Source organism: Podarcis gaigeae, assembly GCF_964106915.1.
Source record: "Podarcis gaigeae genome assembly, chromosome: 6".
Classification (NCBI taxonomy): domain Eukaryota; kingdom Metazoa; phylum Chordata; class Lepidosauria; order Squamata; family Lacertidae; genus Podarcis; species Podarcis gaigeae.
In genome coordinates, this window is record NC_139682.1 from 97,802,958 (window position 1) to 97,827,057 (window position 24,100).

At 44.4% G+C, this 24,100-nt stretch overlaps 1 protein-coding gene and 1 long non-coding RNA gene across 2 annotated transcripts in view; one reads left to right on the plus strand and one right to left on the minus strand.

Annotated features, from left to right (window-relative positions):
- Positions 1-24,100, plus strand: part of RGL1 (ral guanine nucleotide dissociation stimulator like 1) — a 137,460-nt gene that overhangs the window by 73,745 nt on the left and 39,615 nt on the right. The window contains exons 4-5 of the mRNA XM_083743837.1: positions 6,964-7,172; positions 14,184-14,261. Of these exons, the coding sequence (XP_083599963.1) occupies positions 6,964-7,172; positions 14,184-14,261 (287 nt within the window). The remainder of the gene's footprint in view (positions 1-6,963; positions 7,173-14,183; positions 14,262-24,100) is intronic.
- LOC310846917 lies at positions 14,272-18,644 on the minus strand. Its single transcript, XR_014565623.1, has 3 exons — positions 18,071-18,644; positions 17,778-17,919; positions 14,272-14,631 (listed from the first exon to the last, which is right to left on the minus strand). It is a non-coding gene; the product is annotated as an uncharacterized lncRNA (long non-coding RNA).

The window sequence follows — 24,100 nt, forward strand, 5'->3', positions numbered from 1 at the left end:
ATATGCAGAATTCATCATGCAAAAGGCTGGGCTGGATGATTCCCAAGCCGGAATTAAGATTGCCGGAAGAAATATCAACAACCTCAGATATGCAGATGACACAACCTTGATGGCGGAAAGTGAGGAGGAATTAAAGAACCTTTTAATGAGGGTGAAAGAGGAGAGTGCAAAATATGGTCTGAAGCTCAACATCAAAAAAACGAAGATCATGGCCACTGGTCCCATCATCTCCTGGCAAATAGAAGGGGAAGAATTGGAGGCAGTGAGAGATTTTACTTTCTTGGGCTCAATGATCAATGCAGATGGTGACAGCAGTCACGAAATTAAAAGACGCCTGCTTCTTGGGAGAAAGGCGATGGCAAACCTAGACAGCATCTTAAAAAGCAGAGACATCACCTTGCCAACAAAGGTCCGTATAGTCAAAGCCATGGTTTTCCCGGTAGTGATGTATGGAAGTAAGAGCTGGACCATAAAGAAGGCTGATCGCCGAAGAATTGATGCTTTTGAATTATGGTGTTGGAGGACACTCTTGAGAGTCCCATGGACTGCAAGAAGATCAAACGCATCCATTCTTAAGGAAATTAGCCCTGAGTGCTCACTGGAAGGACAGATCGTGAAGCTGAGGCTCCAATACTTTGGCCACCTCATGAGAAGAGAAGACTCCATGGAAAAGACCCTGATGTTGGGAAAGATTGAGGGCACAAGATGAAGGGGACGACAGAGGACGAGATGGTTGGACAGTGTTCTCGAAGCTACAAACATGAGTCTGACCAAACTGCGGGAGACAGTGGAAGACAGAAGTGCCTGGCGTGCTCTGGTCCACGGGGTCACGAAGAGTCGGACACGACTAAACGAGTAAACAACAACAACACATTAAAATACAGTACTGAGGACTTTTTAAAATTTGTTGATCGTAAAAGTGGAAAAAAACAGGAAACAGAGAGAAGCAAAAATTGAGAGATTCACCCATCCCTAACTTTATTCTCCCTTGGATAATAAAGCAATAGGGAGAAAACCTTTCCTCCTTCCTTGACAATGGGTGGTCCATTTTCACCTAAAGAGACCTGCTAAGGTGCCTACAATCAATGGATCTCTCTGAGCACAGTGTAGCAGAGCATAAACCCAGAGACTAAGATAAGGTTAACAGATTTTTTTCCAATGAATCTGGGGACACTTTTCAACTTCAATGGATTTTGTATGGGGACTGATTTGTAAATCCGGGGCCTGTCCCTGGGAAACGGGGACGTCTGGTAACCTTACTCTAAGAGGCATTTAAAGAAAGGGGCTTTTCAGTGTCCCACTGACACCTCATGGCCATCTGGCACACTGATGGCTTCCACCTATGCTCTGCCACCAGGAAGGGCTTCTTGGTGGGGTGGGGTGTGTTTGGTAGTGGTGGTGGGTCATAACATTTAAAATGTCTTTGATTTCCCCCCCGTTAAGCTGAGAGATGATTGTCTCTGGACGCCTTCCATAGTAAAAGTGTGGAGTGCTTTTTCCTGGGTTTCATTTTTTATGCAGAGAGAGCCACAGAAATAAAAATGTCTTTTGCAAAGGGCAGCAAAATCTCAGTCGGAAAGAAGATGGCCAGGGAAAGAATGGTGGGCAGGGTCAATATTACAGTTAACAACTGCAGAGGCTGGGTACAAATGAGTGAAATGGAAAAGAGAAAGGACCCCAGCAGGAGCCTCTGTACCAGCTGGTGAGGCGGCAGCTCTCCATTGATGGAGAAAGTTCTGTGCAGTATCTGTATTCCACAGCTATGAGAAATGCCCAGCCACCTCCCGTTCCACTTTGAACTTGTAACAAGAATGGGAGAAGAATAAACAACAATGAGGTCATTGAGCCATCCTCAGGTGGTTTATCCTTTCTATAGCATATTCATTGATGTTTTTTGTAGTCTAAATGCAAGTGATGAAGCTCCTCTTGGGAGACGAGACTCCTAGTGTCTTGTAGACCTCATTGCTAAAAGATGTTGCCTGATAATGTTTCCCTTTGTGTAAACTTTTTACTGATAAGAAAGATGGATATATGACTCCTTTTCTAAATAGTACATTTCGAATAATCAACTCTGTTGTAACTTGATACGTTAGCAAGTGGAGACCTGCAAAAAGTTGCATATACCTTCTGAGTAGCTATCCATCCTACCCCCCCCCCACTCTTCCCCTTTTCTGTTTTCAGCTCCCCACTCCCACACAGAGGGCTGTTTTGTTCGTTATCTCTTTGGAAACCACACTGCTGGGAAACTGAGTTGCACGGAGTCCCTACCATATGCTTAGCTGCTGATATAAATGTCTGCCCACATGATAACTTTGTCAGGTCCGCTTCTCTATGCATTGTCTTGTAGGCCCACTTGGAGTCTTTCCCTCTGCTGCAGTCATACAAACACATTCTCCCTTGCATACTTGCCTCTCTTGCATACTTGGATTCTCTGCAACACATACACACATGCATGCACATACACACGGAGGAGGAGGATAGGAGCCTGCAGCTGTGATACCACTGACCTCTGATGCTGCAGTGACTTTTCTTCACGACTAGGCCAGATCATACATGCCCCAGCCCTCTTCTGGAGTGGAGGAGGCATCGACTTCTAACAGACATATACGGTGAATTTGTCACTTCTGAACCAGTGGGACTTTGCTTATTAAGGCACTTGCATACACTTAATCATTAGTGTTTCTATGCAGTCTTTTAGGCCCCTGGCCTTTTTAGGTACCTGGCCTAAAAAGTCATGAAACCAAATACTACCTTACAATGCCTGCTGGAGTAAGAAAACCTTTTCCTATGCATCAGGTTCAGCAAGGAGGCTGCCTATCTAATCAGGAGCCAGTTCTGATTTGCTTGCATCACACTGCCTCTTGTATCTAGTGCCCCCTTTTGTTCAAGCTTTTTATGCATTGCCTTTTTAAAAAGTCCCAGATAATTATATGTAAAATTATGCACAAAAATATGTAGAAGGCTTGCAACAGAGTCAAGCCCCATGTGGTAGTATATTTTTGCCGTAAAATTTTATTAGCGTTAATAATGTACCATATTTTTCACTCCATAAGACGCACTTTTTTCTTCCTAAAAAGTAAGGGGAAATGTCTGTGCGTCTTATGGAGCGAATGCGTGGTCCCTGGAGCCGAATTGCCCAGGTGCGAAAAGCAGATCATGCTTTTTTTTTTTTTTTTGGAAAGAGGGAAGTAGGTTTGGAAACAAAGGCACTGATCGGCAAGCGATCGGGAGGGAGATAAGGCTGCTGCGGGAGGCGGGGAGGTAAAGACAGCGAAATTGCAAGGAGAGGAGACAGGAATACTATAACAAGCAATGAGGAGAGAAATTAGAAGAAAAGGAGGAGCAAAAAACTGCTCCAGCTAAGGAAAAGACACTAGGGCAAACAAGAGGGAAAGGAGTGTTGAAAGGAAGCAGCTGATCAGAGGGAGATAAGCAATAAAGGAGGCTGCCTGGGAGGGGGGAGGTAAAAGTCCGTGGATCCTCAGGATTTTTGCATTGGGTCACCCCAAATTCACCATCAGATCACATAGCATGTCCATGGCTACAGCCTGCACCAAAAAAATCACGCATCCACTGTTTCGTGAGGAAAAACATGGTTACAAAGCACAGGTCCACGTGGATTCTCAGGATTTTTGCATTGGGCTACCCCAAACTCACCGTCAAATCACATGTCTGTGGCCACAGCATGAACCACAAAAATCATACATCCACTGTTTGATTCAGAATCTTTTTTCCCCCTTGTTTTCCTCCTCTAAAAACTAGGTGCATCTTATGGTCAGGTGCGTCTTATGGAGTGAAAAAATACGTCATATGCATTGTTGTATGTATCTGTTTATATGCTGCTGACTTTAGGAAACCTGAAATGTGTGTGCATATGATATGCAAGAATCATAGTTTTAACATAACTTGCAAAAATAAAAATAAAAACCCTTCTCACTATGATAAAAGGTAAAGTAAAGGTACCCCTGCCCGTACGGGCCAGTCTTGCCAGACTCGGGTTGTGCGCCCATCTCACTCAAGAGGCCAGGGGCCAGCGCTGTCCGGAGACACTTCCGGGTCACGTGGCCAGCGTGACATCGCAGCTCTGGCGAGCCAGAGCCGCACACGGAAACGCCGTTTACCTTCCCGCTGGTAAGCGGTCCCTATTTATCTACTTGCACCCGGAGGTGCTTTCGAACTGCTAGGTTGGCAGGCGCTGGGACCGAGCAGCGGGAGCCCACCCCGCCGCAGGGATTCGAACCGCCGACCTTTCGATCGGCAAGTCCTAGGCGCTGAGGCTTTAACCCACAGCGCCACCTGCGTCCCGGCTCTCACTATGATAAAGGGAGACAAAAAGGATTTTTTTTTAAATGTGCAGAGAAGCTTGACCTTGAGATTTTCAGAAAACTCTGTTACCTCTGTTCTCCTGCAAGATTTTGCGTGCCTTTTGGCAGGTGCTTTTGTTTAGCAGACTGGCTTCTACAGCCTTACCAAAAAAGTACTAATTGCCTTTTCCTTTTTTTTACCAATCCACCTGCCTTTAGATCCCTGTGTTAGCCAATAAAATGGGGAAAGCTTCCATGGCTGGTACCCAAGAGCAGATTCTTACCTATTCGTAGTTCTAGATTCCTGCAGAACAATAACATCATTCTCCTGCACATTTACAATTGTTTGTGGGCCTTTGTCACCTGGTTCATTTTCTCTGTTTTAGTCAGCTTTGCACAGGCCAGTTCCAAAAGCTACTAAAACACATGATGTTCTTTGACTTCAGCAACTTTTGGGTGAGGATCTAAACAGACTAACACAGTCTGAAAAACTTCAAGAAGTTAAAAGAATGAGTTTTCATGACGGCAAATAGCTTAGTAATAAAAATAGGACATGAATTGCAAGATATGGCATCTGTTCCTTGTGAGATGTGTGAACCAAGGAGTTTAATTAATAGTTATTATACAAATGGAACATCTTGACTTGAACATCATACTTCAAAATTCCAAAATGTCTTAATAAAAATACTTGGCTTATACATTGGCATCTCAGTTTTTTGGGTGGTCTCCCATCCAAAAACTGTCCAGGTTCATACTTGCTTAGTTTTACAGTTGGGTGTTTTCAAGACTTCTCTGTTTTAGACACATGTTATATCAAGCTTTTGTTGTTTGTGTTGATTTTGGCTTCATTTTAATCAGTGCAGCCAATTCTTGCTTCTTTCCTTCCTAAGTTTAGTTTCATTTTTGGAGGATATGTGGGGGGAGCTTTCTTCCAATCCTCCTGTTGTGAAGATAACATAATGTGTAGTCTTTAGGCGGAACTAAACTCATAAACTACAAGGTTACTAAAAACGCAAGACCATTACCAAGAAAAGCAACCCATGTCTAGTTTCTCCATAATGCGAACTATGTGATGTGACGTTACAGTGTCGTGAGTGTTCAGCATCAGGGGTAGGAACTGGTGGCCTTCCAATGGTTGTTGGGCTCCAACTCCCATCAGCCTCAGCCAGCATGGCCAATCGTCAGAGATGATGGGACTTGTATTCGAGCCACATCTGGAGGGCCACATGTTTCCCACTCCTGTGCCACTTCATTGCAACATGGGAAACATATGGAATGATGATGTCATAGCACACATTTCACGACCACATATTTCAGAGGATAAGAGACATCAGGCATGGGGTTGCTATCTTCAGTAGCTATCCTGTGTTTTGATAGCATATAGCTGTAATGGCGTGGGTCTCGCCCACAGAAGTGAGACAACTCTGGCAGTAATTATCTCAGATGTATTGCTCAAACACGTAAATCACTGCAGAGCTCAGTCCTCGGCATCTTCTCCCAAGTTTGCTGTTGCCAAGTCTGAGCTCCGCCTCTTCCTCCCTCAGCAACGAAACCCCCACTTTCTTTTCCCCGCCTCTTGCATATTCTCATGAGTCTATGCATTTTTGGACAGGCTGTTTCTGGTGCCCCTGCTGCTGAGCCTGAACTGGAACTGACAGTTTGTGTTCCCCCCCTTGGACTCCCCCTTCCTGCTCTTTGCTTCAGGTTACAGACTCCGCTAACCCAGAAATAGTACCTCAGGTTAAGAACTCTGCTTCAGGATGAGAACAGAATTTGCGCAGTGGCAGTGGGAGACCCTATTAGCTAAAGTGGTACCTCAGGTTAAGAACAGTTTCAGGTTAAGAACAGACCTCCAGAATGAATTATGTTCTTAACCCAAAGTACCATTGTACACAGAGATTAGGTTTCTACTGCAGCTCGGCTGTCCTTCCTCCGTTTTACACTCCAAGCTTATCTTGTCTCCTTGGCTCTCTGGGCGCTCAGCCTCTGCTAGCTGTGTCTCGTCTCTGACAATAGCCTACCCCCCCCCCCCATTTTATCAAAATGCTCACAGTCTACAGGTCATAGAATGCAACATTATACTGAATGGTTAAATCTGGGCTGACTTCAAGGGTCAGCCGTGTCAGGCACTAGAGGAGACCTGCACTCCAGCAAGATGCCCACCGCCAACTCCCAGAGCACCCATTGTGCTACTGCTTCCCCTTTTGGATATTGCTGGCTGTTCACCTGTCCTCTCCAAGCAAGCGAGAGCAACAGGTAAAGCAGAACATCAGACAGTGGCACAGGCTGGGCTGAGAGGGAGAGCAAGAAAACAGCCAGGGGTGAGAGGAGGGAGACCTGAGGGCATTTTGTCTAAGGTCTCCATAAAACTTGGAGCTGGGTTCTGGAGTTTAATAGCATCCCCCAACCCTACTGTTTTCCCATTTATTTGCTCTTATGGGCTCTGAGTAGCTTTTGTATGGTTCCCAGATGATCTCCCATCCGGCACCTTGAAGTACCAGACCTATTCAGTTTAATCCATAAAACTACGCCATGTACCTTCAGACCATTCCTGGGCACCCCCTATTAAAAAGTATACCGTATTTGGTTTCACTATGATCGTTCTCCTCTTGGTAGGGGTGTTTGATTAATTTCCCCTTGTTTCTTGCCTTTTGCCTAGGTTGAAGGGGACCAACTGCCCCCAGGGCATACAGTCAGCCAATATGAGACATGCAAGATCAGGACAATAAAAGCTGGCACTCTGGAGAAGCTCGTGGAGAACCTTCTAACAGCCTTTGGGGACAATGACTTCACCTACATCAGTATATTTCTGTCCACATACAGGGGCTTTGCATCTACAAAAGAAGTTCTGGAACTTCTCCTTGACCGGTAAGATTGAAAGGCTATTTTCAGTCAAAAATAGTTTTAAATCATGCCATACAAACTGTCACAAGGGATTAACCATAACAGATTTGTAGATGCATGTAATGAGGTGAAGTTTGATTTTTGAATTATTGTTAACTTGAGTGACTTTTAAGATGTATTTTGAAGTAAGGGTCTGCTACCACCTACCGTTTCAGTTCAACAATTAGCCCTGGGACTACTTTGTGCCTTCATGTTGCTTCATTTTTTATTCTGAAAAGAAAGTACAGGCTTTTAGCCCACATGCTAGTAAGGGAAAATGGACAAAATAAATTTGCTTCTGGGTATTAGTGTGGTGTATTTATGCCTGACTTAGTCCTCAAATAGCTACATTTTCCTGCCTCCCTATCACTTCTGGAGTGCAGATCGCTGCTTTGGAGGAGTCACTCATCCCGTCCGAGGTGCTGCCAGGCTTGAGGGGTCTCCCGGAAGCAGCTCATCCCAAAGGCCCCCTCCCAACTTTGGCCCTGCTCCCTCTTAACCCTGCCAGCGTCGCCTTCACCCCAGCCTTTATGCGTTCATGCACACATGCTCTACCTGCCTTCCTCTCTCCTGCAAGTCCTTGCTTTGTGGCTAGCCCTCTCATTCCCTCCCCCTCACTTGGAGACTTAGTCAACAGGATGGCTAACAAGGGAGTTTGCTGAATCCAAGCCTACCACTTGACTTAGTTTTAAACTTGCCTTTGGGCAAAGAGAGTGCAGTGGACTCAGCCACTCAGACGCTGTCCCTACAGCTGCAGAGCCTTATCTGGTGCCCCCATTTGTTCTGCTGCCCCAGAGGTGGCATTGGAGCGGCTGAGATTTCTGCCACTTCTCTTTGCACTGTGGGAAGTTTTACAGTTAAAGTAAAATGACAGAGCAGCTGCTTCAGGTAGTAGGAGCAGTGTGTTCTAGCACAGTGCTGCTTGTTAGCCGCTGACAATTATTTGGGGGCCTTGGACTTCTTGCCTGCTAGTCTGAGGGTAATGGTGGCACTGATGACAAGATGGGAAACAAATAGTGTACATCTGTCATTTGTCTTTTACAGAAAGAAAAGTGAAGCATGCTTAAGCAGAGAAATAAAGTTACTGGGAATAGTCACACAGTTTTCCCTTTCCAGGAAACCAAGATGTGTGTTTCTGTGTGTGCGATCTCTAACACAGAATGCCTCGCAACTCACCAAATGGAAATCCTCAGGATTCTTTGGGTGCAGTTACAACACTTAAAGTGGTGTGAAAGCAATATAATTTTGAACTGCAGTTAGGGTTTCTGTCTCCTGTTCTTTAATTTGCAGGGAGCTGCTCTGACAGTGCAAGCTGTATGCTTCTGTTCACGTTCCCCTTGCATGCAGGCACACTTCGGTCACACAGTCAAAGAGGACAACTAAACTTGCCTCTTCGTACAGACTGCTTTGCCAGCTTCACAAAATCCATGTGATTTCCTGTGGTTTGTGCTGTAAATCCAGAGTTGAAAGTGAACAAGATTTTAAAAACAAAACACCAGGAACCAATCCCTTACAGATTCTGTACAAGGGGCCACTGTTAAGGATGAATTTTCATTGCAAGCCATGGCTTTCAATTTCCTTTTGAGGGACATCTTGCATTGCAAGGCAAGGGGGTGATTTGTATGCTGCTCTCCTGAGCAAGGCTGAGCTTCCTGTGGGGAGGTCTGCTTTAGTCATGGCTGGCTGGCTGAGGCACAGAATTGGGGTGGCTGAGGGAAGCTTGTAGTGCAGCTGTTCATTGTTGTTCCTGCTTTGTAGTTTAACAAAGAACATCAGTTTGCAGACTGCCAATCGAGCACTTTCATAAAACACAAGGCTATATATAGTATGTGCACTCCCTTCAAACAGGGGTTTGACTGTCGGTGGAAAGATGAAAAGAGAAGTACTTTTACGGTGACTGAACCTAAGCAACCATCCAACAATTGTGGGCTTGATAGCTTTGGGTCCAAATTCAAAGTTGTAACATGTTGGGGTTTTCTTTATAATTAACAAAATGCAAGGAGGTTGTATGTTTCGAGTGGGGTTGCAGATACATGGCTTCTGTTAGCAGAACTAAAGATTAATTCATGACCCCAGTTGAGGAGGGTCACCAGCTTGCCCTTGGCGGTGGGTTTATGGGGAGGGTCTTTCTGGGACCTGCTGTTTTGTTTTGTTTCCTCCATTTTTAAAGCAGCATAACAGTATACTACAAACCCAGAAAAAAACTTTTTCAAAAAAATGAAATAGTGAAAAAGCAAAATAATGTCTCAACACATACCAAATCATAATTATTAAATCAACATTTTAAATAGAATTGAATCATTGTACAAAGTCAGTAATGGCTCTGTTTAAAATATATTTAATCTTTTATAGCAAGAGGCTGGGTAAGTTTGTTGGTTGTTGTTAATATTAGAATATTTCTTAATCTTCACAGCCTTCCCTTAGACATTAGGTAGAGCATGAGACTCTTAATCTCAGGGTTGTGGGTTTGAGGCCCACATTGGATGAAATCTTCCTGATTTGCAAGGGGTTTGACTCGATGACCCTCATGGTCCCTCCCAGCTCCACAATTCTTTGATTCTATGATCCCACTAATAAACAATAATAACCCCACTTTGGTTTCTAAGTGTAATGATAAAATCTGTGTCCCTTTAAATAATAATTCCTTCTGTGAATTTAAAATCTTCTAAAAATGATGCACTGCACAAAAGTGGAAACCAATAATATTCAAAGTCACATATTAAGTGGTTCAGGGATACTAAAACAAAATATCCGTTTTACGAAGTTTCTCTGTGAGACTCTTGGCAGAGAAGAGACCGTGAGCAGGTTCAGTCAGTGAGCCCCACAACAGAAGCCTGCACAAGGACTTCCACTGTTGCAACACCCCTCTCCCCCCTCTGCACCTCTCCCCACGCCCCTGAAATTGGCTGGTGGGGCCAGGAGGACCCATGGAACAGAAGAGCAGACGGCAGGAGAAGAGGGTGGATCATTCCATTTAATGGGGCTCCTTGGGGCCCTAAGTAATGTTAATCAAACTGTGATAAATGGCCAACGGTAAGAATCATATGACTTCCAAAGCATTCTGCCATATAAATGCAATCGGAAAAGAGGCCCTTCCCACAGGCTTTATGGGCAGACAGGCAAAAAAGAGTAAAAAAAATGGTGAGAGACACCATAGGAAATGAAATGAAGAGAAATTAACTAATGGGTAAAAGCTAATGATAACATGTTTCTTCAAATTCAGGCTAAAAACCAAAAACTGATGGGGACAAGTTCTAATCTCAGGAAGCAAGGCATTCCAGAGATAAGGTTAAAACAAGGGAGGAGGGTCAGAAACAAGATGAGATTTTGGGTTTGACAAGAAGTCAAGTACCTTTAGAGAGGAAAGTATAAAGAGAGCAAAAAGATAAGGAGCCAGAACTTGCAGACTTTTCTAAGTTAAAATAAGTTTATTAAACCCTATTGGGAAATCAAATCAGTATAGAGCAGTAAGGACAGGGAAAGCATGGGGTTAATAGGAAGAGGAGGAGGAGGAGGAAGGAAGGGACTTTCAGAAGTTTAAAATTGAGGAGAAATCAGGTTGACGATAAGGATAGGAAAAACCATCCTATCCTAACAGTAAACAATCTTTCAAGTTCTCCAGAATTCTTCATCAAGCAAGATGTTTTAGTGGGGAAAGGAGGGGGAGGCTGGGAGTGCTGTAGTCACTCCCCAAGCCTGAAGCTCTTGAGCTAAAATGCAGGGCTTTTTTGTAGGCATAATTTGTTTCGTTTCTCAAGATGCAAGACAGATTGTCAGATGTTTTCAGGACAGGACACATTTTTAAAATTAAAGTCTAGTAGCTATTCAGTTCTGCCTCCAGCCTTAAGGTCTTTGGGGAGCCAGAGGGCACAAGTAAAGGGGTGTGTGGCAGTCTTTGTATTAGCAAAGCTGGATATTAATTTTTAAGTGGTGTGCCAGGTAAAAGTCAGCTGGAACAAAAACTGGGTACCATTATCTAGTGTTTGGAGGACACTGAATGCTGAAATGGTGAAATTTCTGCCAGATAAAAGAGTAACGGAGAACTGAAAAGCTTGCTCCCTGTTGTGCAATATTTTTGTTAGTCTTACTAATGGAATTTCCCTATTGTGGAATTTGTTTTTTTAATGAGTCAGCACAGCTACCTGTGCTTTTCATAACAGGGAAATGTGCAAGCTGTGTTTCTGTTTCTCTATTGGTGGGTGGAGAGGGAAAGTGGGAAGGAAGGCTGGATCTGAAGCTTGCCCCAGAATCCATTTACCTGCTTAAACTCTTGTTAAAATTGAATTTCTAAAACTCCAATCCTCTACTCACTTACAGTATGAGGAAGCAAGTCCCCAAGGAGGTTTACTTCTGGTTAGTCTTGTATAAGATTGCATTCTAAGTAATTTTAACCATATCAGACATACTTAATTTTTTGCTATCCCACATTGAGTTATAAAGGCCTATCTGCACACCTGGAAGTTCTTTAACTATAGAATTTTGTACTACAGTCCTGCTTTGTTCCTCTTGATACAGTTCCTAATCTGAAAATCAAAATTGCCTCAGTCATGAGACTTCAATTGGTAGAACAGGCTTTAGGGAGCAACTTGTTAGCATTTCTCTTTCTATTATACACAAGTGGGGCATAAAAGCAGGAGTTCCTATCCTTGCAATGCAGTTGATGCAGCTTCAAATGATGATTTGGTCATCCGTCTTACCTGTCCTCCTGGTACTTCAGGTGGGCTATCAGGTTTTTAAAATATGTTTCCTGAAAGTGCCACTTATATGTTCATGCAGTTCTAAAGTAAAGGTAAAGGAACCCCTAACCATTAGGTCCAGTAGTGGCCGACTCTGGGGTTGTGACGCTCATCTCGCTTTATTGGCCGAAGGAGCCGGCATACAGCTTCTGGGTCATGTGGCCAGCATGACTAAGCCGCCTCTGGCGAACCAGAGCAACGCACGGAAACGCCGTTTACCTTCCCGCCGAAGCGGTACCTATTTATCTACTTGCACTTTGATGTACTTTTGAACTGCTAGGTTGGCAATCTTTGCGGAGCTCTGGCCCAATGGTTGCTATTGGTTTGATTTGAATTAATTTTATAATGAATGATTTTAGAGTGTTGTGTTGTGTCGTACTGTTGTACTGTTTTATTGTTGTTAGCCCCCCTGAGCCCAGCTTCGACTATTATTGTTGTTGTTGTTGGCAGGAGCAGGGACTGAGCAACGGGAGCTCACCCCGTTGCAGGGATTCGAACCGCCGACCTTCTGATCGGCAAGTCCTAGGCTCTGTGGTTTAACCCACAGCACCACCCGTGTCCCGCAGTTCTAAAACTCACTCTTTAAAACAGTGGCCAAATTGCCTGATGAAAGGAGGAAGAAGTAGATTCATTATGTCACAGGTGCACAGACAGAATCTGATGCAAACTGGAAACTGATATCACCCTAATTTGAACTTGGAGAAAATTTGTCTTTATTGCAGTGTGCTTCATGGGTGTAGCCAAAGGGAGGGGCAGCTGCCCCCCTATCAAGTAAAACAGAAGGAATACTTAACTGACCAATCACAACGGTTCTTCCCCCACTAACAAAAGTCCTGGCCACACCCATGGTGTGATTCTGTAGTTGCCTTACTTCTCAATAGTGTTTCATTTGCTCTCAACCTAAAATAATTCTATTTCATTTCATTCTAGCCCATGTTTTCTCTTACATATCCCTCTGCAAATTTAGGGGTTCTTTGTGACATTACGTAGCAGCTTTGGCATGCCACTGACTGTGCACTAGACAAAGAACCCTTGGCAGCTAATCCCCACAGTCTGAAGCAACCCTTAATAAAGAAAATGTTCTGGTTTGTCAGTATGGAAGATTCTTTACCATGTAGTAGTTTTGAGAACAAGTTATTCTCTAATTGCATGCTGCATTCTTTAATTCATATACAAATGTGGGAAGATGTGTGTGAGTGGGGAGGGGGGAGCCAGTAGCTCAGTGGGCCCAAGCAAGGCATGCTGTTTCCCTCCTTTTAATCTCCTCAGTGTGACATGGAAAGCTCAGGTCCTGCTGCCCGCAGAGAGTGCCTCAATACCTTCAGTTCATAGCACACAGTCTTCTCACAGCGGGAGGCACCAGATCACACTAAACAGACATTAAGTGTGTCCAACGCAGTGGTCATGTGCTTGTTCTGCAATTCCACAGATAACACCATAAAAATTTAGTACTGATTCATACCCAATGCACTTTACAACAGAAGAAAGTGATGCTGCAGAAAAGGGATAAAAAAATGTTCAGAGGAGTTGACCATTGGTCATGCTGACTGGGGTTTATGGGAGTTGGAGTCTGACAACATTTGGAGAGCCACAGGTTCCCCATCTCAAATATATTGCATATAAACTGTAGTGAAAGTATGAACATGCAAAAATACTAAAATGCTAATTCAAATTCTGCATTGGTTAGGAAAGTTAGTACCAAGCTCTTCATTCCTTATGTATATAATTGATTTGCTACATTAGCTTTTAGAAGTTTGCCTGCTGTTTGTAGAAGACTTTTAAGCACTTATTTTATGCATTGATACTTCCCTGGAGCCCTTGGAACAGTCAGAAATAATATATAAATGAATAATACAGTCCTATAAAAGGAGCCCTAGAAAGCATGGACATTTTCATATTCCTGATGGAGAGTTTGTGTAATCAGGTCTTTTAAACAAAATATTTATGTAAAAAAGAGTTCGCATTTGGAACTGCTGAGCTATCTACCTGGCTTAGTATACTGATGGCCACGAAGCAGCTGGTGGGGGACAAGAGAAGGAGGAAAGGCTGCATTTCACTTATTTACTGCCTTTCAGCTCCTTAGCTGGTCCTGTGGCAGCAGCTTTCCAGCGGTGTTAAACTTCCTGTTATTTGCTAGTTAGGGACCAGGGGAGTTTTTAATCAGCTCTTAATATCGGATTCCTTAAACATGGCTCTCCCCTCCACCCACCCATTTATTTTTAACCGCTGCCTACAGTTTATATCTTCCTGTTGCATTTAGATATGGAAACCTGGAGATCTCAAACTGTGAAGAAGATGGGAGCCAGAACTCTGCCGAGACCAAAACACTACTCAGGAAGTAAGTGTCGCATTTCTCTGAACAGCAAAAATCACAGCCAGGATGGAATACTGAGAAAAGGATGTGGTCAGCTAGTCCTTGGTAAACTTTACATCAATCGGCTTATTGCGTGCTCAGCTGCAGAGCCTCCACCACCCTGGGGCAATGGCTCTGCATGCAAACTTTAGGTGGCCTAACAGGGATTTGGTGCAGAGTAGCTGTTTTTTAAGGAGAGTAAGGACATGAGAAGCTGTCTAAGGGGATCCAGCTTGGCTTGGGGCAGGCGGGATGTTTGTTGCATGGTGTCCAACTCAATGCCCAGGTAAGACAGGGAAGTGGCAGGACCTTCTGTTTTTTCCGCTGCTAAAGGAATGCCAAAGCCAGCAGCCATCTGTTGGAATAAATATAACACATCCTGACAGGAATCTGAACCTGTTGGGCCAATAATCATCTAAATAATGTGTGATATGCCCGGAACAGGACTTAAGCTTAGTGGCCCATTCTACAAATGTACTGTGATAGAGCACCCCATAGGCATTGCCTTATCCAAGTACCATTGATCCTGGAATTTGAAGCCTAGCAGGTGAAAGTCATTAGGATGAACAGGAAGCAGGCAAAAGGCCAAGTCCATGTTGCACTTTGCGAGCAACGCCCCACATCCACACTCCTTGATCAGCTTCATCACATGATCAAAGGAAGCATAACACACAGTACACAATTCCTGAGGGATGACGTCATGTACTGAGCCCCATTTTGGATGGGACAGATTGTTAATCTTGGAACGGCTAAGGGAGCTGGGCATGTTTAGCCTGGAGAAGAGGAGGTTAAGGGGTGATATGATAGCCATGTTCAAATATATAAAAGGATGTCACATAGAGGAGGGAGAAAGGTTGTTTTCTGCTGCTCCAGAGAAGCGGACACGGAGCAATGGATCCAAACTACAAGAAAGAAGATTCCACCTAAACATTAGGAAGAACTTCCTGACAGTAAGAGCTGTTTGACAGTGGAATTTGCTGCCAAGGAGTGTGGTGGAGTCTCCTTCTTTGGAGGTCTTTAAGCAGAGGCTTGACAGCCATATGTCAGGAGTGCTCTGATGGTGTTTCCTGCTTGGCAGGGGGTTGGACTCGATGGCCCTTGTGGTCTATTCCAACTCTATGATTCTATGATTCTATGTGGAACTCACTGGGCGTCTTCTTGGGAGCAATGGCTAAAGGTGATACATTGAGGTTATCGAATATAGCATGAGAGAACGGGCCCACTATTCTGCCTAATTTTTCACCCTTTAGAATCTTACACCATGACACCTCTGGCATTTCCCTGACCGATTTTTGAATAGATGAGTTAGTGCAGGGGTGTCTAACTCAAATTCATCGGGGGCCGCATCAGCAGTTTGGTCACCCTCAAAGGGCCGGTTGTATCTGTAGGACTTACAGTACAGGAGAGAAGGGTTCAGGCAGCCGTTGGATCTGTCACATCACAGGATGGCATGTGCTCAATATAAAAACAAGTGGAGGTTTCCTGAATGCATGTAAAGTGGAGGTTTCCTGTGTAGAACGGCCGGTGCCGCTAGAGGGCAGACGTTCTCTGGCTTGTAGGCTGCCGCGCATGCGCTGAAGAGGCGGCTTTCTTGTGTCAAAAAAAAAAAAAAGCGAGAATAAAAGGTGAAGGCTGGTGGCCGGCGGCCGGTGGCGGCTACACGGGCCACATGGCGAGGTCTGGCGGGCCGGATTTGGCCCGCGGGCCTTATGTTTGACACCCGTGAGTTAGTGGGAGGAGGACACCTGCATCTGGCATACGGAAGCCCTTGCTAAAATCTTTTACCAGTTATTCTACAGCTGCTTTTACAAGTGAAGAAAGGGGAGCATGGCAGGTAGGGAGACAGATGCAGCGAGAGAGGCGCCACGTCGGTCCACAACCACCGCTCATCAAGGAGGTACAATAAGCAGCCATTACATAAAGGAAGGCCGCAACTTTGTTGCAACTGTGCCAAGGGGTAAACACCAGAAGCGCTGGTTGCCACAAAGGAAGCCAAATGCAGGGACCAATGCGTGAAGAGGTTTATGAAAAGCAAGATAGCATTACTGATCCTACTAAAGGCTAAGAGCACAAGCTTATGCATGTCTGCTCAGACCTGTGTCTTATTGAGACCCTTATAATTCTCTTGGGAGTTCCACTTCATCTAATGGTACATGAAAATACGGATGCTTCCAGATGGGAGTTTATTATGGAATCGGTGATGCTTATGCCCACAGGTCTTTGGTTTTGTTTTGCTTTGCAGTATCTAAACAAGGCTGTGATCATCAAAATGCCAACACAAATGACTTCCTCTTTAAACATTTCATCCAGATTTCCCCTTACCAAGGAAAATCCAATAGGTACATAGGAACATAGCAAGCTGCCTCATACAGAGTCAGGTAATTGGTCCTTCTGACTCAAGACACCCGTGCTTCTCAGACTCTTTGCTGCGAGGACAAGCCGTTTATTTTCTCTAGTGGGCCCTGGACTGGATTTGGTCACGGAAGTGTCCCACCCAACCTGGGCTGTAGTGGAGTCAGGGACCAGCACTGGGCTGTGGACCACCACTCTGAGCAGTCCTGACCGGCAGGGGCTCCGGATTCAGACAGGTACTGAACTTGGGGCCTCCTGCATTCAAAACAGACACTCTCACCACTGAGCTGCATAACCAATTATACATCTGTAGTCACTGCTGATACAGAAGCATGTTGGCACATTTTGCAGGGTTGGTGGTATGTCATGCGTCTGGTGGCTGCCCTCTATTGCCACACTTGTTTGTGCCTTACAATCTAACCATTTTGTTTCTGGCAACTGCCAATATTGGAATCCTATTTCTATTTATTGTTGCATGTTCAGGTCGGGGAGAGACTCAGGATCTCCATGCTGAAAATGTGGGGGGTTACGTGTATAACTACATGTGTGATTGTGGTGCCTCATTTGTTTTGGGGAGGCTTGGTCCTGGGAGCCAGTGCAGCAGAGTCATTGTTTGGCTGTTTGGCATGTTCTGCTTGGCTCCCAGGGTTCTGCTGCTTGGAAGCCGGGACCAGATTGGGTTTCCCGTTGTCAATCCAAAGGTGGAAGGACTGGCTGCAACCATGACTCTTGCCACCAATCTGCTTTGCAAGCAAAAAATATAAAAAAATGTTTGCCAATTTGCACCAGCAAGTGAGCACTACTGTTTTGAGCCCATGTTTTCACCTTCAGATAGTCATGCTAAATGTTGAGACTATGCTATGTTTAATACCAAGGCTTGTTTAAATAACCACAGTTAAAATTAACCACAGTTTAAAGTTTAGTCATAATTCTAGAATGTGGTTATTTTATTTATTCATTAAATGTGTATACCGCCCTTCATTCGAACATCACAGGGCAGTTCACAACAAAAAATACAAAATGAGACCACAAAATACACTATACCACACTGACTCTGTCTAAAACTTAAAATCCTGGCAGTAAGAATAAAACTAGGGGTGGGAGTGTCTATTTCAGGATCTGAAGAGGCTTATAGTCTGTCTTTCTCACCTTTCCAGAAAGAATAGTATGGCTTTAGGAAAATGGATTAACCTTTCAGGCCTTGAGAAATGTACCATCTTGGCATATGTGTTTTCCTGTGTAGATCTGACTAGCTCTGTTCTTTTCCCTCTGTCCTTTTGTTACACGAAAGCTCATACCAAGTGTGAAGTGTGCATGCACACGAAAGCTCATACCAAGAACTAACTTAGTTGGTCTTTAAGGTGCTACTGGAAGGAATTTTTTTTGTTTTGACTATGGCAGACCAACACGGCTACCTATCTGTAACTTTTGTTATGAAGTACTTTGTATCACATGAGACAATTGAAACCTTGTCAGATATGCCTGGGAGACTTTAGCTTAATATTGCTGATAGCCAAAAGGGGCCTGGGCATGACTCCAAATTGAGCCGCTGATTCCTGTCTGACTCTGGGCAAGTCTCTTGACCTTCGTATGTTTTGGTCAGTCCAGCTATAATATTGAACTAAATTGCTGCAGGTGGGTCCCCCCCCCCTTTCTCAGACACAATGGATATGTTTTGCTAGATTTCATGGGAAAATTAGTTGCTGCAGATATGAAACTTGGTGATATGGACTTGCTGCAGAGTGCAATACAAGATACGAAATGGTTTTCGGCCCTGAGTATATGTAAATGAGTATGTGTAGATTGTAGACTCCTCAGAGCAGAAGCTTTTCCTTTTAAAATTCTGGCACGTTCCAAAGCGCATTGATGGTGCTGTGTAGATAAAGCAAAGATAAAGAATCATATTTGCATGTTGCAAAAAGGCAGCACCCGGGGCCTAGCTCTTGGGTGCATTTATCATATTGCAGAATATTAGAACCTGCAATAGCAATGGCTTTAATGCAACCGTGGGACTCTTTTAACGAAATACCGTATTTTTCTTTTTTAAAAAAATAATGATTATTAAAGTTTCAAAAAATTACAAAAAGAAAGAAAAGAAAGAGAGAAACAGAAAATACAAAATAGAGAAAAAATAAAAACAATTAAAAACAAATCCATCTTTCCATGTCTTATCTTTCATTTACTTGTTTCCTTGACCTCCTCATGCCTCCCTTTTTTGTATTCTAGTTCAATTGGTTATTTCAGCAAATCCTTTCCATCCTTGTTTTTATCTTACTAATTTATCTTAATATATTGTAACTTTACATTCTGACCTGTTAACAATCCATTATTACTTAACCCTTTATAGCATTACTGCTAAAACCACATAACTTCATTATTCCAGCATCCTTCTAGCATTCCTTAATTTTACAGTGTTTCTGTAGATAGTCTTTAAATTTCTTCCAGTCTTCTTCTACCGACTCTTCTCCCTGGTCTCGGATTCTGCCAGGAAATACAGTATTTTTCGCCCCATAGGGCGCACCGGCCCATAGGGCACACCTAGTTTTTTCGGGGGGGGGGGGAATAAAGAAAAAAATTCCCCCGACCCTAGCCCCCAGAACAGGCTACTATCCACAAGCCTAGGGAGCCCGGCGGGAAGTCGCACCGGTCTCCCCAGGTTTGTGGATATCTGCCCGAAGCCCGGGGCGCGCCCCAGGCTTCTGGATGCAGGCAGCTCTCCGCAAGCCTTGGGATTGCTGCGCGACTTTGCACCAGGCTCCCACGGCTTGCGGAGAGCTGCCTGAAGCCTGGAGAGCGAGAGGGGTCCGTGCACACCGACCCCTCTCGCTCTCCAGGCTTCAGCGAAAGCCTGCATTCGCCCCATAGGACGCACACACATTTCCCCTTCATTTTTGGAGGGGAAAAAGTGTGTCCTATAGGGTGAAAAATATGGTACTATTAGATTAGGGTGGCCATGTGTCCTGCTTTAGAAAAGAGCTCTTTGTTTGATGGGCTGCAAAAAGGCAGTCCTTTATGGGAAGGGTGATCTGAAGAAAAAGACTTAAGAAGGGGGAGCCGAGCAGGAGCCTCAAATGTGCTCATCAGTCGTAAGCTGCTGGGCCAGAAGGAGGGCAGAAAGGGGGGGGGGGCTGGAATTCGCTGCATGTGGACCAAGCATCAAACTGGCCTAAACTCTGCTTTGTCTGCTCTGTTTGCAGCGACTTTCTGCAGATATCCCCAGTAACATGTTTTGTGTGTTTTGTTCTTAGAGTTTTATTTTTGAATTTGTTTCAATATTATTTGATGAGCAACTGTCTTGAGCAATCTGACCTGGGGGGGGGGTGTGAGCTGGGCTACCCCATTGCCTTGGCAATATACTAACTAGCTGACAAGGCAAAGATGACAGAGAGCAGTAACCGAGGGTGGGGGCCATAGCATCCTCCTGCTCACTGCTGCTTGGGTGCAGCAAGGGTATTTGTTGGGGGGGGGGGGTCAGCTGAACTTTTTTTAGGGGATTCATCAAAGTGGCTGAGCTTTTTTAGGAGATTCCCCCCCCCCAAAGTTGTTGAGCATTTTGGGGGATATCAAAAAGAGGACATTACAGGGGCAGGCTTTGGTTGGGGGTGTCAGGCTTCTTCGGGGGGGGGGGACCGCTCTTGGCTAGGCACATGCGCTGGAGCAGACAATAACTCTGAAGCAAGAAGCATACTTCAGTAGGCAATTACCGGCTCACGGACAATAGCATTATTTTTGTAACACTAAAAGACCAGATCAGGAAGAGTTAAAAATAACAGGGTGCGAACTGAAGTGAAATGGCACTGAGACTGTAGAATCTTAATCCAAACTGGTACCAAGAACTGGATCACATATCTAGTAACAGTCTCTATACAGATTAGATGTATTTCATTCTATTTAGTAATCATTTCTACTGTAGAACCTAGACACATACATTCACATATGCAAACTTAATGTAAACTCTGTCCTGTTTCTGGGAATGTATTCTCTCTTGGCATTGTGTAAGTGGCAATACTAACTGCAGTTGTTTTTTAAAATGATGTTGATGATGATGCACTTTTCAGCTCGTGGATTCTTTGTGGGCAGTATCTTTTTTGCCCTTTGTCTCCTCTTGGGTTTATTATTCATCCAGTAAAGCACGGTGTCCTGTTTCAGTGTTACATAAATAATTGCACCAAAGGAATGGACTTAAGAGAAGCAGCCACTGAATGAATGTGAGATGAGTGAAAGCAGATTGGCTGAAGGCCTCCAGAGCCTGGGAAACCTGCAGTGGGATATGTTTAAAGTTTTGTTTGTGCTGTTGAATGCAATCAACTTTCATTCTTGCAAAGGGTAAAATAACAAAAGAAACCAGTGTGGCTGAAATGAGGAGACAAAGGGCCAAATGGTGGCAATTAAGAGAACGAGAAAATGGGGAAGGTTATAAAAACAAGCCAGATTATTTGCACAATGGGGAAAGGAGGAAAAGTGAGTAATGGCAACAGTGGTTGAGGCATGGTCAATTAAAAGCAAATATCATTAAAATGTAGAGGCCTGGCACAGTATTCAGCAGTGCACCCTGGGGACCTAAGTGTACTGTCAGTTGCAATTATGGGGAAACCAGATATTCCATGGATCTTTAGTTTTCATGCATGCCCACATAAAAACCAAGGACCACCATTCTAGAGGAGACCACATACTTTGTGTGTATATGTTACAGATTGAATCCAGAGGTTCTCCCAGGAATGCAGGTGTGGGATTTGGTACTGCAGCAGCAGGCTCTATAGGGCACAACTTCTTAGATAGGAACGTGTCTTGGAAGATGACAAAACTACAATCTGTAATAGGGTGTGAATATGTTTAAAATGTTCATAGCCATTTAGAGTAGTTGATGGCCACCTGGTGGTATGTGGGCTGAGTCTTGCCCCCAGTCCTGGCTGCATTCAGCCTCCCTACCCTTCCGTATCTGTGCAAGGGAGGAAACTCCCATCTCTCTGGGTGGGCATGCACGATGGAATAACCATCCTCCTCAGTGTTTGATGGACAAAAACTGAAGCAGAGGTTGTGGTAGTTCATTGGCAAGGACATGTCTTTCTGCAGGGTACAAAGTATATGACTTCCCAAGTTGATCTTATTGTCCGGTCTCGCCTCAAAAAATGAGGCTGCCATAGTCTGGTCTCATTAAAGCACCAAATATCAAACAAAATAAGAGCTAAAGCTAGTTGAGCTTCAAGCTTTTGGAAGCTGGCCTCTTCTTCGTCCCCCTTCCCCAGCCTTGTTTGTTATTCTCTGTAGAGGGCATTATCAAGAGCTTACTAAAGGGTGGAAGTATTTGTAAAGCACAAAACTCTCAGCCTGCATCTGCAAGCTATCACCCTCAAAAGCACAGCCAAGAATCAATAGTGTGTTGTGGCCAACACAATTACTATAAGCTAAACTTTAAACAAATGCATGGTTCATAAAAGTGAGGTTTATTAAAAACTTTGCAGAGAGCCATCTCTCATTGTGAGGAATGGAGTCAATTATGGCAGTGTTTTTTTGTCTGAGAATAAGCCTCCTAGCTGTATCTGTGTCTTTGACTTGACAAGAACAGGGAGTTTCTTCGCAGGGACCATTCAAGCTGCTGCAAGGTTTAGGTGCTTGTCCAAACTTTTTCCAGAAAGTGTTCCTTCCTAATACACTGATTAAATAGTCGGGGGGGGGCCACTAGGGGGCGCATTGGAAGATGGCCGACAATACCATCTCTCCGACCCACACGGGGTAATTAAGAGGCTGTTATGGGAGTAGGCAGCCTCCCTTGTTGCCCCAAGGAAATGGGGAACACTGCCCTTGCCTACTGTGCCCATAAATCACCCCCTAATTTGAAAGAAGGGGGTGAGGGCCCTAGGCAGAATGCCCCCGTGTGGACCTCGGCTCTCCTGGACGCTGTCTCTGATTGCGCACTAGTTGCAGCAATTTGGAATAATTAATTACAAAAGAAGCAAATGCACATATTTCAAGTGAAGAAGGGGAGTGAAGTCTGCTAATTTAAGTGACCTCTGCGAAAGAAGACGACGGGCTGGAGAAACAGGAATATTTTACGATGAAGATACACCAAAGGCGGGGTATGTTGACAACGGGGCTGAATGGGGGGGGGAACCTTTTTTACTTTCCTTCTATGTGATTTACAAGAACCCCTCCTCATTAGAACTGTCGGTTGAACTGACCCAAGGAGGATGATTAAGGTCTGTGTGGAGATAAACTTTAACCAAAAGTACTGTATGCTTTATGGAGACCGAGAAGCAATAAGAGCTTTTGAGAATGGCGCAGCAATTAATTCGGAGTCGCCATCTTGCCAAAGGATTTATAGCTGGGAGGAAGAACGGACTTGGTTTTCAGACTGCATTCCTAGTGAATCTCCTCAGAGGTTTTGAGAAAGGAGGCAGATTGGTGAAGATTAATGACGCTAAGACTGTTTTGATGTATGGAAGTGATGTTATATGGAAAACGTCTGGATATGGCTACTGGATAAAAATAATAATATCCACGCAGGATTACAAACTGTTGTAACCAGCTTGCGGAGACTATCAGAGGTCACAAAGAGAAAGGAAAAATATATGAAAATAACAACAAGAGATGTGGAAAAATAATAAGAAAGGACTGGATAGTACTGTGAACACCATAAGGTTAGATTTGTGGACTTTAAAACAGCAGTAAGAAGCAAGAAGTTGATTGGATCCCCTTGGGAACTTGAAATATGGGTACTGTTGTGTATTGAGTCAAAGGATTTTATATCTGTATTATTAATGTCTGTATTTGCATTAGGGTAAAGTAACCGCCTTTTGGTTCCAGATGGTACAGCTACTATTGGTTCATTTAAGCTGCTGTATTTGGATCCTCTGTCTTATTGGTTGCCTCCAAAAGGCAGGACTGTGATTGCCTGATATTGTTCCCTTCAAAATGTATCCTTTCTAGCTAGTTCCCTGTCCCTATAAATGTAGCTCTCCCCTCCTCAGTCTTCAGTCTTGTTGCTTTAATAAAGAAGTGTTACTAGAGAACTGTCTCCAGCATATTATGTCAAGAGAGCTGAAATCACAAACCCCACGTCACAACAACTGGCGACGAAGGTGGGATCCGGAATGCTGAGGAGCGGTTAAACGCAGCCCTGCCTCAGAGTCCGGATTGTAGCTAAGAACAAGACTCACTGGCCAGCTGAGAAGACGACCCTGCCCACAGGACAATGGAGAGTCCAAGGGTATTGGAGCCCTTCCAGCCATCAGAGCCCCACACGTGGGAGAACTACGTCGAACGCTTCAAGTTCTTCGCAGTGGCTCAAGGGATCACCGATGCCAGCAAAAGAAGGGCCACATTCCTGAGCTACTGTGGGCCTGAGACCTTCAAGCTGGCCAAGGCATTGCTTGCCCCAGCGAAGCTAAGTGAGACATCTCTCAAAGATATTCTTGCCTGCCTAACAAGCCATTTAGCGCCTACTGAGACCAAGATGGCCCGGCGGATGGAGT